Source organism: Vitis riparia, chromosome 18, assembly GCF_004353265.1.
Source record: "Vitis riparia cultivar Riparia Gloire de Montpellier isolate 1030 chromosome 18, EGFV_Vit.rip_1.0, whole genome shotgun sequence".
NCBI classification, from domain to species: Eukaryota; Viridiplantae; Streptophyta; class Magnoliopsida; order Vitales; family Vitaceae; genus Vitis; species Vitis riparia.
Genome location: NC_048448.1, coordinates 13,063,159 through 13,076,892, shown reverse-complemented (window position 1 = coordinate 13,076,892; position 13,734 = coordinate 13,063,159). Strand labels below are relative to the sequence as shown.

Here is a 13,734-nt window from a genome sequence, read left to right as displayed (position 1 = left end):
TATAACTTATTACTAAAAGTCATGTTCAAAAAGTTATTAAAATAAGGAAGGAAGAAGATTAAAAAAAAATTAAACTTTTTATTTTATAATAGTAAAAAAAAACCTTTAAAATACTTTTTAGTATGAAAAAAATTAAAATAGTGAATATATTTATTTTAAATGGTATTTTAATCATTAAATTATTTACTTCTAAAATGTAAAAGATAAAAATAAATGCAAAAGATAATTTTTATTTATTTAAATTAATATTTTTTTAGAAAGTATTTTCCAAAATAGTCTTTAAATCATTAATATAATTTTTGTTTATTTATAATTTAAAAATAAAAAATAATGTTAATTTTTCAATTATTTATAAAAGAGTTTAAAAAAATAATGAAAAATCCAAAATTGGTTAAATAAGAAAGAATAGTGACAAGTAGTAGAATAAAGACAAAAATGAGTCAAATGGGTATTTTTATCAATTACTATTTCATATCTTTATCATCAATTATGGATGGTTGAGGAACCTTATCTTAATTATAAACCCTATATGGGTTGAAAACACAATTGTAGTAAGGAATTGATACACAAGATTATCACAAAAACAAAGGATAACATTCAATTTCACCCGTACAAATAATAAATTAAGGCAGTTGGTATATGGGTTGTTGAAAGAGGAATGAATCTGGTCAGAAGAAGCTATCCACATATCCCTGGAAGATCTCACCAATTATAGTCTTGTACGCTCGTTCTGTAGGATGATAGCTGTCCCAAAATACATACTTGGTCGCATCATTACAAGTAAACGGATTCAATCGGTTACATAGCACTGAAACCTCTATTAACCCCGTGCCACAGCATCCTTTATTCACTACTTCAAATCCTGAAACAATTAAGTGGACAATAGATTTTCCCATACCCGTGAAAGAAAACCGAAACACAGAACAAAACAAAACAAGAGGTATTACCTGATTTTTGAGGGTTTTGGATGATATCAAGCAAGGGGTTGTAGATATCAACATACACAAACTTTGCAAGGGGAAAGTTGGTGTTGAGAGAATCCAATCCAGATGAGAGCTTAGTGTTGAATAACTGGGATGCTTCGTTGTACTTCTCTACACACTCTCTTTGTATCCCTCCTGCTAAGCTTCTCTGTGATGGCAGGCACCCTAACGGAGGCGCACTGAAAACACCTATTCTTCGTGCCCCCAAACCATACAATTCCTTTAAAAATTGCTTTATATTAGATAATTATTAAATAATTGTATGTTAGGAATGGAATTGGAAGAGCATGGCAATTGAAAGTACCTTAAAGAAAGAAGAAGCCCAGATTACCAGAAGATCTGCATAAGAAGCAAAATCATACTGCCCTCTCCGTATGTCGAAATATGTAGAGGTAATGTCATTACTGCCTTGTACCACGAAAAATAGGCTTTTGCTTAGAATGGTGTTTGTTCTTTCTTCTCCAACCATGCCTTTCAGCTTTCCTATGTACTCTTTGAACATTTCTAGTTGATCCGACAGTGAAAAAACTGACTGATTTTTTTTGTTTTTACCAGACAGTGGAAACAAAATTAAATATAAATATAAAGTAAGGAAATGGTTAATAATTTAATATCATCTTTGAAGGAAAATTTATGTACCGGAATCTTAGGTGTTAGAGGGTCATATCCTGAAGCGCCTGAAGCGAAGCTTACTCCAGTGAGGAGATCACTAGGTTGAAGAGTTGGGTCTAAGTATGCCGGCAGTAACTTTTTGATTCCCAATTCTTCGGCTGTTGCTCAAATTGAGACAAAAGATTAGTTTAATATCTCTAACATTCAATAATCCAAACATACCAAAAAGAAAAGGAACATGTTATCATTCGAGAATTATTCTGTGAAAATTTAACAAATGGGACAGAAATGTAATTTGGTTTCAGTTGTCAACAGTTTAAAGTACAGAAAAATTGTATAATGTAGGAGTTTTGTGTATTTACTATTTACTCCTTCAAAATATAAATAATCCTAAATACCAAAAAAAAAAAGGGTGTTTCATCGATCTGTAGAAGGAGACATGAGGGGGTGCAGGAGAAAAGAATAGGACGAGAATGGGGACGGACCAATGAAGTCGGAAGGAATTTTGCCATTGCTAAATCTTCCGGTTGGAATTCCGCCAATGAAGTCCCTCCCATAGGGTGGAAAATTGCTCTTAGCCACAGTAACAAGATTGTTGTTATTGCCAGGGTCCACGATCGAATCTCCGAAAACTATCACTGCTGGAACTTTTTCATTGGCCGGTAGCTTTACCAGGGCTTCTGTGCTGCATAAAGAAATAAAAATGCAAACAAGGAGTGGAATAGTGGAAGAAGAAGACGAAAGCATTTTTCTTCCTCTCTTTTTGTTTGAAACCCTGTCTAAGCTAAAAGCCTATGAGAGGAGGTTGAAAAATTGGTTCTAATGTCATGCTGCTTAAGATCTTTATGTACTGGCAAGAGACCATGATCTGACTCTCCTTTGGGACATTCCAAGTGGGATCCCACACTTCCTCATAAATAAGTTAACTATTGTAGTTACAATTCAATACATGATTTTTTTTCTTTTTTCCTTTTAATTTGGATGACTTTTTTTGTACATGATGGAAAAAAAATTCTTCCCTTAATGAAGTATGAAAATTGTCTGGAACCAAAGAAAAAGACATAGCAATTTGAAAATTAAAGACTGAGAACGATACTTAAAAGTAGTTGTTGATGCATTAAATTAGGATGATAATTTTATTCAATTATAGTATTTTGTCTAATATACAATATTCTAGAATGTCTTTTCAATTAGAATTGAGTTTGAGTTGCTTCATTATCAATTCATATCAAAAAAATTTGATATTTTAGAATACAAGAAATAGCTAATAGATGTGTATTAGGTGAAATTGTGAAAAAAAATGTATCGAAAAACAAAACCAAACAAACGAAATGGAGTGAGGACATTCAAATGTCACACATGGGATGTTCAAATATTGCACATAGGGCATTTGAACGTCCATTCAAACATCACACATTGGTCATTTGAACCTCATGCATGAGATGTTCAATCTTCATGAAGTCCACACATGGAATGTTAATTTAAATGTCCATGGGCGATCAAACTCTTGCTACTAGGTGTTCAAACATGCCTTGCCAGGTGTTCAAAAGCTGATGTCTCCACTTTCATTTCTTTCTTCTTCTTTTTTTTTATCCATTTTCATATTTTAAGTTTTTCTTTAATAATTTTAATTTTCAAAAAATTCCTCCAAAATACTCTCTAAGAGTTTTGATATAAATAAAGGCTTTCTAAAGTTGAAAATTTTGCACAAGAAAACAATCATCTCCCCATCCTAAAATCTCCATCTCTTAGAGCTTTCAAGAGCAATCTTGAAAAAGATTTCAGCAAAGAAAAAGGGTGTGACAATCCAGTAGCCTCAACACAAGGGTGTGTCATCTAATATACTTGTATGTAATTGGTTTTATCTTCAATGGTAAAATATTTTGAATATCAAAAATTGGAATAAATTGTTTAGACTATCCATTCACACGATCCCCTCCCCTCTCTCCCTCTAGTTAGTTTTGGAAATCAAAAATAAAATTATAAGTGGTATCAAGGTAAGTTAAAATATTTGATAAACTTTTTGAAGTAATGAAATTGGGAGTTAGAGTACAAAAAATGCATAAGATGTTTGAAAGTTAGACATTAGACGTTCGAAAGATCCAAATTAGTGAGGAACATTCAAACATTCGAAGTAGGAAGTTCAAATGCTCTTCTATAGAAAGGCTTATCGTCAACCTTTCAATACCTCATTTCACATTTTCTTCTCAACCTTTCCTTCCTACATTCTGTATTTTCTCATTTCCTATGAACATTTTCTCAAGTTTTTACACAGTGTCACTTCAAATATATCTTCGTAGGGCATTGATCGCAAATTTCTATTGTAAATAAAATTATAAAACTTAAATACATGATAATTCTAGTCAAGAAAAACCAAAGATAAAGTTATCATGATTTTGTAGTATTCAGGGTTGTCATCCTCTAAGATCAGCTCTAATATGTATATTTGTTCTTGGATTAAAATGATTAATTACTTGCTAAGATGAAAACCTAATTTAAATAAGTAGGCATAAACTAATAATAAATATTTCCTAACATATTTAATAAAATAAATCAAATAAAAGTAAGAATGTTTCGAAGAGTTTCACAATCCAATGTCAAATCCTTAAAGAGAGAGCATTATAAATCTAGGGTTTAAGACCAAAGTTAATATGTAATCAAATTGAATCTTAAGACCAATATTGCATCCAGAACTTAAATTTTTCCTTTATAAAACAAATTCCTAAAACCATCAAATAAATGAAATTGATTATTGGTTTAAGGTTTGTCTTTTTAACCATTCGTACTTCTTGAAGATTTGTTTTGGGATAGATAACAATAATGAAGATCATGATAACTAATAATCAAGAGTTACCAAGAATCACAAGTATCGACTAGTAATAACCTACCATATCATTCCCTAATATAACTCACAAGAATGTGATTAAATATTCATGATTCATAACCCAATCAGTCATTAATCTCATTGTTATAATTCTTAAACCAATTAGATATGATGGCTAATTTTGATTTTCAATTTTATTCAGTCAAAAGTTTATATCCATCTTTGTAGATTTAGCCTTAAGATTTAATAATGACAAGATCAAATTATTGTAACTAGTGATTAAGATCTTTCCAAGAATCACTAGTCTCTTGATAAAAATCCTCTGTAATTTATCTAAGGTGATTTAACATAAAGGATTTATTCCTACCAATTAAAACGTGAAAAAAAAAAAAATCAACCCATTTAATACATTACTATTTTTTGTTACTCTTATTTGGATTCTTCACCCTCATGTTAGCATCTCTGGATCAATCAAGTTAGCCAAACATGGTGGAGGATTTCTTCTCACAACTCATGTTTTGTTACTAAGAAAATAAAATACAATATGAAAAAAGAAAAGAAAATAAAAGAAAACTTAAAACTTTATTAAAAACTTTCAACTTGAGAGAACAATCTCTTTTTCTACATTCTATCATCTTCTCTTTTTCCTCCTTTTATTCCTAAAACCTAGAACTAAAAAAGTTTTTATAATAAATTCAATAAGCTAACATGTAGCACACTCCCATTGGCCACTTATTACAAAGAAAAATCATAAATAGCCTAAGAGACTTAAATTATTACAAATTCTAAATAAGTATCATGCATGTCAAATTGAATGGAGGCATTTGGAACTCATTTCAACATGTTTTGGGACAAAAAAACTTGATCACCAGTGGCTTAGTTCAAATTAAGGTTAGTTTCAAATCAATTTCGAACTCATAAGTGGAGGAAAAATGGCTAATTCGAAGTCCAACATTTGAGTTTGAAATTCTTTATGAATTTCGAACTCACCTATTGCTAGTTTGCTCCCAATGCACATAACTTCCTCCTTTCAACTCCAATTCACACATGGCTTAAAGTGTTGGACTCCTTACTTACCAAGCTTCGAAATGATATATAGCATGCCTAAAAATGGCATTCCAAATTTCACCTCAAATTCAGAGTACATGTTGTGGCCAGATTTTGAGTTCTAAATTTCCATGTGAACTTGATTGCATTTGCTTTAAACTTCCTCCATTATGGTTGTTTGCCCTCTATCTCACTTCATAACATTTTTTGCTAGTATTTCATGCCTATAACTTACTCATTATGCCCTTGCTTGGACTCTTCATGGTTCACAAGTCTGGAGACTTTCATTTATGCATATTCAACCCTTTCTACTCTCTCGATTAAGAATGACTTTTGTACTTACCATTCTTTTCATCCCTTAAACCTAGAATTAAGCTCCAAATAAAAGTTACATCCATAACTAAGGTCTTATTATGCATTTAAGTTAAGTTGGATTATTTGAGTTGTTTATAATACATAAAATATGTCATATCTGTGTCATTGGAGAGCACATATATTAGCTCCAATCAGGCATTTCAACTCAAATTCTAAGATACTTCTAATCGTATAATTTCTTAGGTTAATTCTTATTTCCTTCATGGCACCTTGTACAGATACTAGGTAGAAACCCACATCTTCTTTTAGGTTCTCAAGCCCTAAGACTCTAATCCATCATTCTTATACGATAAATGATATCTCTCTATCATTTACTTTCAATCTCCAAAGCATAAGGAGACTTTCTAGCTACGATTATTTGAGATGAGTGTTGAGATTGAGTGCTAAATGGATCTTTCCACTTCTGAGGATACTTTAATCCCCTATATTATTTGTGATCATGGGTAGAAGCCCTTGACTTTCCATTCAATTAAGGGGGTTGTTAAATTTCATTATACATGAATGTTCTATATGAACATCTTCGACTTATCTATCATGTAAAGGTACACTTTCAATCTCACCCCGAGACTTATCTATCAAGTCACGAGTCTTACATTATACCAGGGCTTTGCTCTACCAATGGTACCTAATGTCCTAACTTTTTCACCATCTAAGTGTGAGGTCATAGTTCATCCTCTTTAAGGAAGGTTGAACCCCTTATTCTTTTATATTCCACTTATAGATGTAGTCAAGCTAACTTGACTTTTGGGCACATTCATATGTTCAGCCTTACTTTTGACCACACTCAGATTTATTGTTTAGTTTCTCAGTTTGTTCATTGCATTTTCATCATAAGGGATGTCAGCATGGGTCAATTTATTCTCGATATATAGGTTCTTACCAATGTTATAAAAACCGAATTGAACTTATTTGTTTGACTAGTCAAACAATCCAACGGACCTTAATCCAATTTGGTTCACCTAGTTGAGCTAGAATAGAGTTGAACTGACATCAAACCGATCAAACCGGCAGTTCAACCGCTATTAGTGAGTCGACACAACCGATTCACCTCAACTTTTCTTTTCTTTTCTTTTTCTTTTTTTCAAAAACCCATTTATGAATATCAAGTTCATAAGCCCAATATCCAACTAAGTTTTAAATTTATCTTAAAGCTCATCAAATTAGTAAGCCCTAAGTGATATGTGAAACCAAGGTTTGGTTAATCTTGATTTTGATGATAACAAAACAAGGTTTAGAACTAATGATCATATTTCAAATGTGATTAGGCAAGACGACTTCCAAAGTGGCAATCCAAAGACAAATCAAGCCAAGGAGAAATCATGAAGAAGAAGACCTCCTCAAAGAGAAGAGTTTTTCAAGACCAAAGCTTCTTAAGATCTCTTTGTAAGGTTGTTGGTGCACTAGGACTTTCATGCATTTCATTCTTTATTTATGCACCAAAATCATCCAAGAGTAATATTGTTTTAAATATCTTAAGAATTGGATGATTTCATGTTTTCAACTAAAATCTTGTGTTAAATGATTTTCAAACTTGTGTTAAAAGGTTTTAAGTTGAAAAAGGTTGAGTGTTGAGCCAAAAAAATGGCTCAACCGGTTCAACTGGTCGACAGGTTGTGCTCGTCCGGTCGAGGACCGATTGAGGGAGGCCAAAAAATTTCTCTCTCTCCCAATGGCCTTCTCTTCCCAGTCAAAGTTGAACCTCAACCGGTTGAGGTCCGGTCGAGGTCCAGTTGAGGCCCAACGGTCACTTTTCCTAACGGCTAGTCAACCGGTCAACCTCTATCTCGACCAGTCAAACCCCCAACGGCTAGTTTGGCTTTTTTCTTCTATAAAAAGTCTCCAATCTTCATTGTTTTAAGAGCTTAACCTTCCCAAATCATTATTGAATATATTTGAGCCTTGGAAGAGTGTTTTTTAGTGCACCATTGTTTCATAACTTGCATATCTTTAGTGCACCATTCAATCCTAGTTTTTTTTGTATCTTTGAGCCTAAAGTTCTATTACTAGGATTTTGTGAGATCAATCTTTGTATATCTTTGAGATGAATTTTCTCAAGTGAGGGGTATCACTTGAGAGGTTGTTCAAGAGTGGGATAACTCTTGAGAAGTGTAAAGGGTGTTTGAAGCCAAAAGTCCAAGAGGGTGAATTAGAACCATAATCTAATTGTAAAGAGATTGGAAGCTTGGTTGAAGCTTCAAGATAGTGGAACTCTCACTCGGTTAGGAGGTTGAGGAGGGTGGACGTAGGCAAAGAAGTGTCGAACCACTATAAACTCTCGTGTTTGAACTCTCTCTTCCCTAACTCTTTTAAATTATATGCAATTGTCTTTATTTTGTTTATTATATACTTGCATATAATTGTCTCTTATTTTTGCATAGTTTAAATTTGTGAAAAAGAGACCATCACCCTATTTACCCCCCCTCTAGGGTGATTACCATAGTTTGGATTAGCCTCAAATTCCTAACATGATCAAACAAATTTTTAACTTATTTCTTAAAGCCTACCAAATAAGTAAGCCCTAAGTCATACCCATCCATAATTCTTTGAATGAAGTTCACTGGTGTTGTCTAAATGGCCAATTATAGGGTAAGTTTGGAACTTTGGGTCACTCATTTTTCCAATGTGGGATTCATCTGGTGTTGTCTAAATGGCCAATTATAGGGTAAGTTGGTGAATCATGATTATCGATAGCCTTACATTATAATTCACTATAGGTCCTATTTAATGTGCATCACATACACTGGTGCACTCACTATGGGAAACTCATCCCAAAAGCCAAGATAAGTCATCCCTCTAATTAGAAAGTAATGTACTATAGTTTCTACTAGATTGCTCAAATCTATAAACTGACTATAGACAACTTATCTATTTACAAGGAACCCATAACTTATATCATCTATGCAACTCTTAATGCACTTAAGTCATTTATAAATTAAGAGATATAAATTGAATGTTTAAATTAATATCAATGTATAAAAGGGATAGCAAAGAAACAATTAAGTTTGACTTTGTTACATCATGTCTTGCTTTTAGAGACTTAATCCCAACAGATTTAAGCATTGAACTCATATCACTTGCATTGTACATGAGTTCACAGAGGGTTCAAGTCATAGGTTCCTTACAAGATAATAAGTTGTTCATAGTTGGTTCATGGATTTAGCCAAACCAGCAAAGACCATAGTGCATTACTTCCTTAATAAAGGGATAATTTGTCTCAATCATCGGGATAAGTTTCCCCTAGTGAGTACACTAGTGTGTATTGTTATTGTTGGCAGATCGGAGGGTTGTCCGCATCCATCAATTCCCCTTGTGTTCGTCGTGGGCACTTGGGTGAATGCACTATAAGGTTAGGGTATGCACATTTCCTACAAGCAACTGCTTTTAGGAGAGTTGGTAGCATCTGAGGTCCTACAAGTGATATTAGAGTCGAGGTCACGGGTTCGAACCCCAGGGGTGTCGTTAGGGGGAAGGGAGAATTGTTGGTAGATTGGAGGGTTGGTCGCGTCCATCAACTCCCCTTGTGTTCGTCGTGGGCGCTTAGGTGAATGCACTATAAGGCTAGGGTATGCGCCTTTCCTACAAGCAATTGCTTTTAGGAAAGTTAGTTGCACCTGAGGTCCTACAGTTACATATTGGACAAGACCTACAATAAATCATGATGTAAATCTATCATATTATCATGATTCACCAAGCTACTATATTGTATGGACTCTTAACCTTGAAATGAAATTTAGTTTATGTTGAATCAACAGGAGACTTTGTCTTATGGATAAGATCTTAAAGTGGTCAAATATTCCATACAGATTTGGTCACTATTGATATTGATGGAGGCTAGTGGCAATAGGTATTCTTAATAGAGACACCATGATATCTCATAAGATTAAAATAGCATGTCCCTTTGGGTGATCCAAAGGACATGTGATCATGAAATATATGGTTGCATTAATTCATTTAGTGGAATTTGACATATGCTCCTTGGAGGTAGAGTATGTCAGTTGATCGCATAATAGGTAAATTTGTAACTCAAAGATTGGACAGATAATTTTAATGGGTTGATAACACTATCCCATTAAATTACGAACATCAGTTCATAGGAAGTTTGCATGCAATGGAAAGTAGGTCATGAACCTGAGTTTTGTCTTATTGTAATTTCATAAGATATTGAAGTGCACTTGACTCTGTTTAGTGGAGTGTCAACCAACTTCATAATCGGATTCTAAATGAGCCAGTATTTTCCTATGGGTCTCAATAGTCCCTATTCGAGCTCCTAATTCATGGTGGCACACACTTTGAGGGTATTTTTGGTATATAGTTCATAAGTGTGGATAACGATTAGATCTTATAAACTAACTTTTTGGAATGGGTTAATTAATTGATTAGAGCTTATTAGGATTAATTAATTAATTAAGATTCAAGTGAGATAGATTAGGTGACCTAAGCCCAATTTGGGCTTAAGTGACTTAAGCCCACGAGGAAGCCTTTATAATTTTAGGGGTTAAAGCTTCAAGCGTACAGTTTAGTTTTCTAAAATTCTAAAGAAAGGTACCCCAACTATCCTTAAGAAAAGAGAAAGAAGCCCACATTTCTCCCATGTCATGACCCATGGAGAGAGAGATCAGGTGGAAGATTGTTGGGTAAATGACTTCTACAACAACCACCACAGATTTAGAGTCTTCATTGGAAGGAAATTTGATCTGGGAATATCCAAATCACAGGTTTGAGTTTTTCTATCTCTAGATCTTTATTCTATAATGGTTTTTAATGCCATGTGTTTTCTCTATGATAAATCTAGAGAACCCTATGGATAGATGCATGTGCCCTACGTGATCCAAGGCTAAGGAATGAAGTAATTTGGATTCCCAGCACTAACACCTACTATTGATAACTCAACAGTAAATCTTATCCAATAGCTTGTGTGATTAGTAAACGGGATGGCTACTTGCAAAGCTATTAGTGACTCATGATTAGATTTGTTGAAGACTCGAATCTAGAGCATGAAGGAGTAACTTGCAATAGTGGAGTCATTATTCACATCTCAATTTGGACCTAGCTCACACTCATTTCCACCATAATATTTGTATTTTTATATTTCTTTTTATATATTAAATATTGCAAAAGAGTGTTTTAGGTTGGATGTACTTTGATATTTGTTATTTTCTAGGGACTACTTATATTGCTCTCTCAATTGAGTTATGGTCATCTATTAGATGGTTGATTACTACCAAAAAGTGCTATTTTGTAGACCTAATTATAATGGTTTTAAGCACCTTTGTGTAGTAATCATATTCATTTAACCCAATTAATTCATTAAGGTCCTTAGTAATTGGTTTTAACCATTTTGTGGCAAGTTTACATGTTTATATCAGCTTATGAATCAATTCAAGCATGCCAAATGATGGAGGAGCTACTTAGACAAGCCAACTAAAGAAGAGAAGCAAAGAGAAGCAAAGAGAAGCAAAGAAAAGCAAAAGAGAAGCAAAGAGAAGCAAGGAGGAAAACAGAGGACAGCAGCTTCAGTCTTCTTTGGCACTTTTGGAGCACTTTCCGAAGTCCATTTTTTACATTCTATATACCATTTCAAATCTTAGGAAGTCAAGAATCCAACGCTTCAAACCATGTACGATTTGGAGCTGAAACGAGGAAGTTATGGCCTTCGGAAGAAAACTGCTCCAGGTGTGCGAAAATTTCGCACACCTCCTGAATGGTGTGCGAATTTCGCACACCCCTTCCCCTGTTTTGCCGACTCCACACGAGATCTTTTCTTTTAGATATTTTTGTATAAATTTCCATTCTTCTCCTTGTAATCCACCAATCATAAGATTTCTTAGCTAGGAAGGTTGGAAAAACTTCTCTATATAAACTCCTTTGCATTCGTTGATGGAATATATGTAATATACCCATATATATTGAAATATACCACAGAGCCTTGCTCTGTTTCTCCTTCTCTTCTCTTTCTTATTTTCTTAGTAGCCAAACATCCTTGGTGGATGAAATCTCCAAGGATGAGAGGCTAACCTTTTAAGTTTCTCAAAGTATGGATGTTATGTGATGGCTTGGATGCATTCCCATGGAAATTTCTCGCACCCGGAAGGTAAGGTAGTCGTTTTTCATTAATAGTTCATTAATGCAAAGTTTAGTTTTTATTTCCATTGGACAACTTCCAACGGCCAATACTTGATAAGCTTTTGGATTTCTATCCATTAGTTATCTCCTACGAGCTATTGGAAAGTGAGGTTTTCAATTCCAAGTTTTGCATTAATCCATTAGAACCAATTTCAATGGCCATTGAAAGGTGAGTTTATCACTTGGAATGACTTTGAGTTGCCAATATTTGGTAAGCTTTTGGCTTTAGACCATTAGTTATCTCTTACGAGCCATTCAAAGGAAGTCTAAGGTGAATAACCATTGATGAAATTCACTACCATCTGTTTTGCCATTTTAAAGGATTAAAACTTGATTTGCTAAATCCATACCTGTTCGGGAAGCAAGCATCACCATAGTTGCAACCCCAACGCGAGGAGCCTATCCTGAGATTTCCAATTTGCATAAGAGCCAAAGCATAGCTATCCTATCTTTGAGAAACTTGTTTTTACACCCTTTCATTTTAGTCTTTAATGTTAGCTTAAATTAGTTTAAATCTTTCTAAAACATTTACATCTTCTTTTAAAGCTAACATCTATAAGAAAATCACCTATTTTCCTAATTTGAATATCACTTGTGTTTGCGAAAACCCTTCCCAATGAACGATCCTAGAACCACTATGCTATAGTAGCTTGGCTACTTTAGTAATAGTATCTAAGGTATAAATTTTGTTGATACGCCTTTAAAGCTAAGCTACCATGAGTCGCATCAATGGTTGATTTGGATCATATATATATATATATATATGATGGTCTTATACTATGAGAGTTGATGGAGGTAATGAATTTGGCAAATTGTGAGACATAGAGATAAGGAGTAAGTGAGACATGGGAATAGGTGTAGACATAAGGAGGCATGCAAAGAGATGTGTGGAAGGAGAGAAAGAAAGACAAAAGATATGTGGGAGGAGAAGAAAAGTCATAAGATAATTACATATATATATATATATATATAGTTTTTTTCAAGTTTATTATTTTTGTGACAAGAAAAGGTGAGTTGGTGATGTGATGATATTATTCATGAGATATTTTCTTGTAATATTTCTCAAATTTATATATTTCCATATATACCAAGTATAGTTCTTTTCGAGTTTATTATTTTTGTGACACGAAAAGGTGAGTAGGTGGTGTGATGATATTATTGATTAGATATTTTCAAGTAATATTTCTCTTATTTATGTATTTCCATATCAAACATTTTTGTTAATTGAGCATGTATATATAACAAGTTTATTGTAAGAGTATTGCAACCAAGTGCATGATGGTTAAGACAGTTTTAACTTAGGATTTAACAAGATTATTTTTAAGAGTTAAGAAATTATAATCTACGTTTTGTTTCATAATTGTTAAGGGGAGATATTGTTGATACATTATATTAAGTTAGTAATTTTGTGTTATTATAGCACAAAGTCTAATATATTATACTTTCAAGGATCTTATCGGTTAGAGTTGAGTTTGAGCTACTTTACAGTCCATTCATATTCGAAGTACATATATTTTGGATGTATTAAAGCATGCATGAGAAACAATTGTTGCATACATATATACTAAGTGAAATTTTGGAGAGTATATCAAAAATAAAGTCAAACGAGTAAACTAAAGCTATAATGTTCAAGCGTCATGCATGGGACGTTTAAAAGTCCATGGACAATTAAAAGTCCTCAATTGGGCATTAGAACATTGATGTCTCCACTTATATATTTTCAATTTGTTTTCATATTTTAAGTGGTTTTTTTATCATTTTAATTTAAAA

At 33.4% G+C, this 13,734-nt stretch overlaps 1 protein-coding gene across 1 annotated transcript; it reads right to left on the bottom strand.

The window, feature by feature from the left end:
* Positions 1-546: 546 nt before the first annotated feature.
* LOC117907396 (GDSL esterase/lipase EXL3-like) lies at positions 547-2,417 on the bottom strand. The gene is made up of 5 exons (XM_034820928.1): positions 2,081-2,417; positions 1,623-1,753; positions 1,288-1,515; positions 948-1,203; positions 547-862 (listed from the first exon to the last, which is right to left on the bottom strand). Exons 1-5 carry the CDS (start codon positions 2,340-2,342, stop codon positions 669-671), a joined length of 1,071 nt encoding a protein of 356 aa, XP_034676819.1. The 5' UTR covers positions 2,343-2,417; the 3' UTR covers positions 547-668.
* Positions 2,418-13,734: the final 11,317 nt, after the last annotated feature.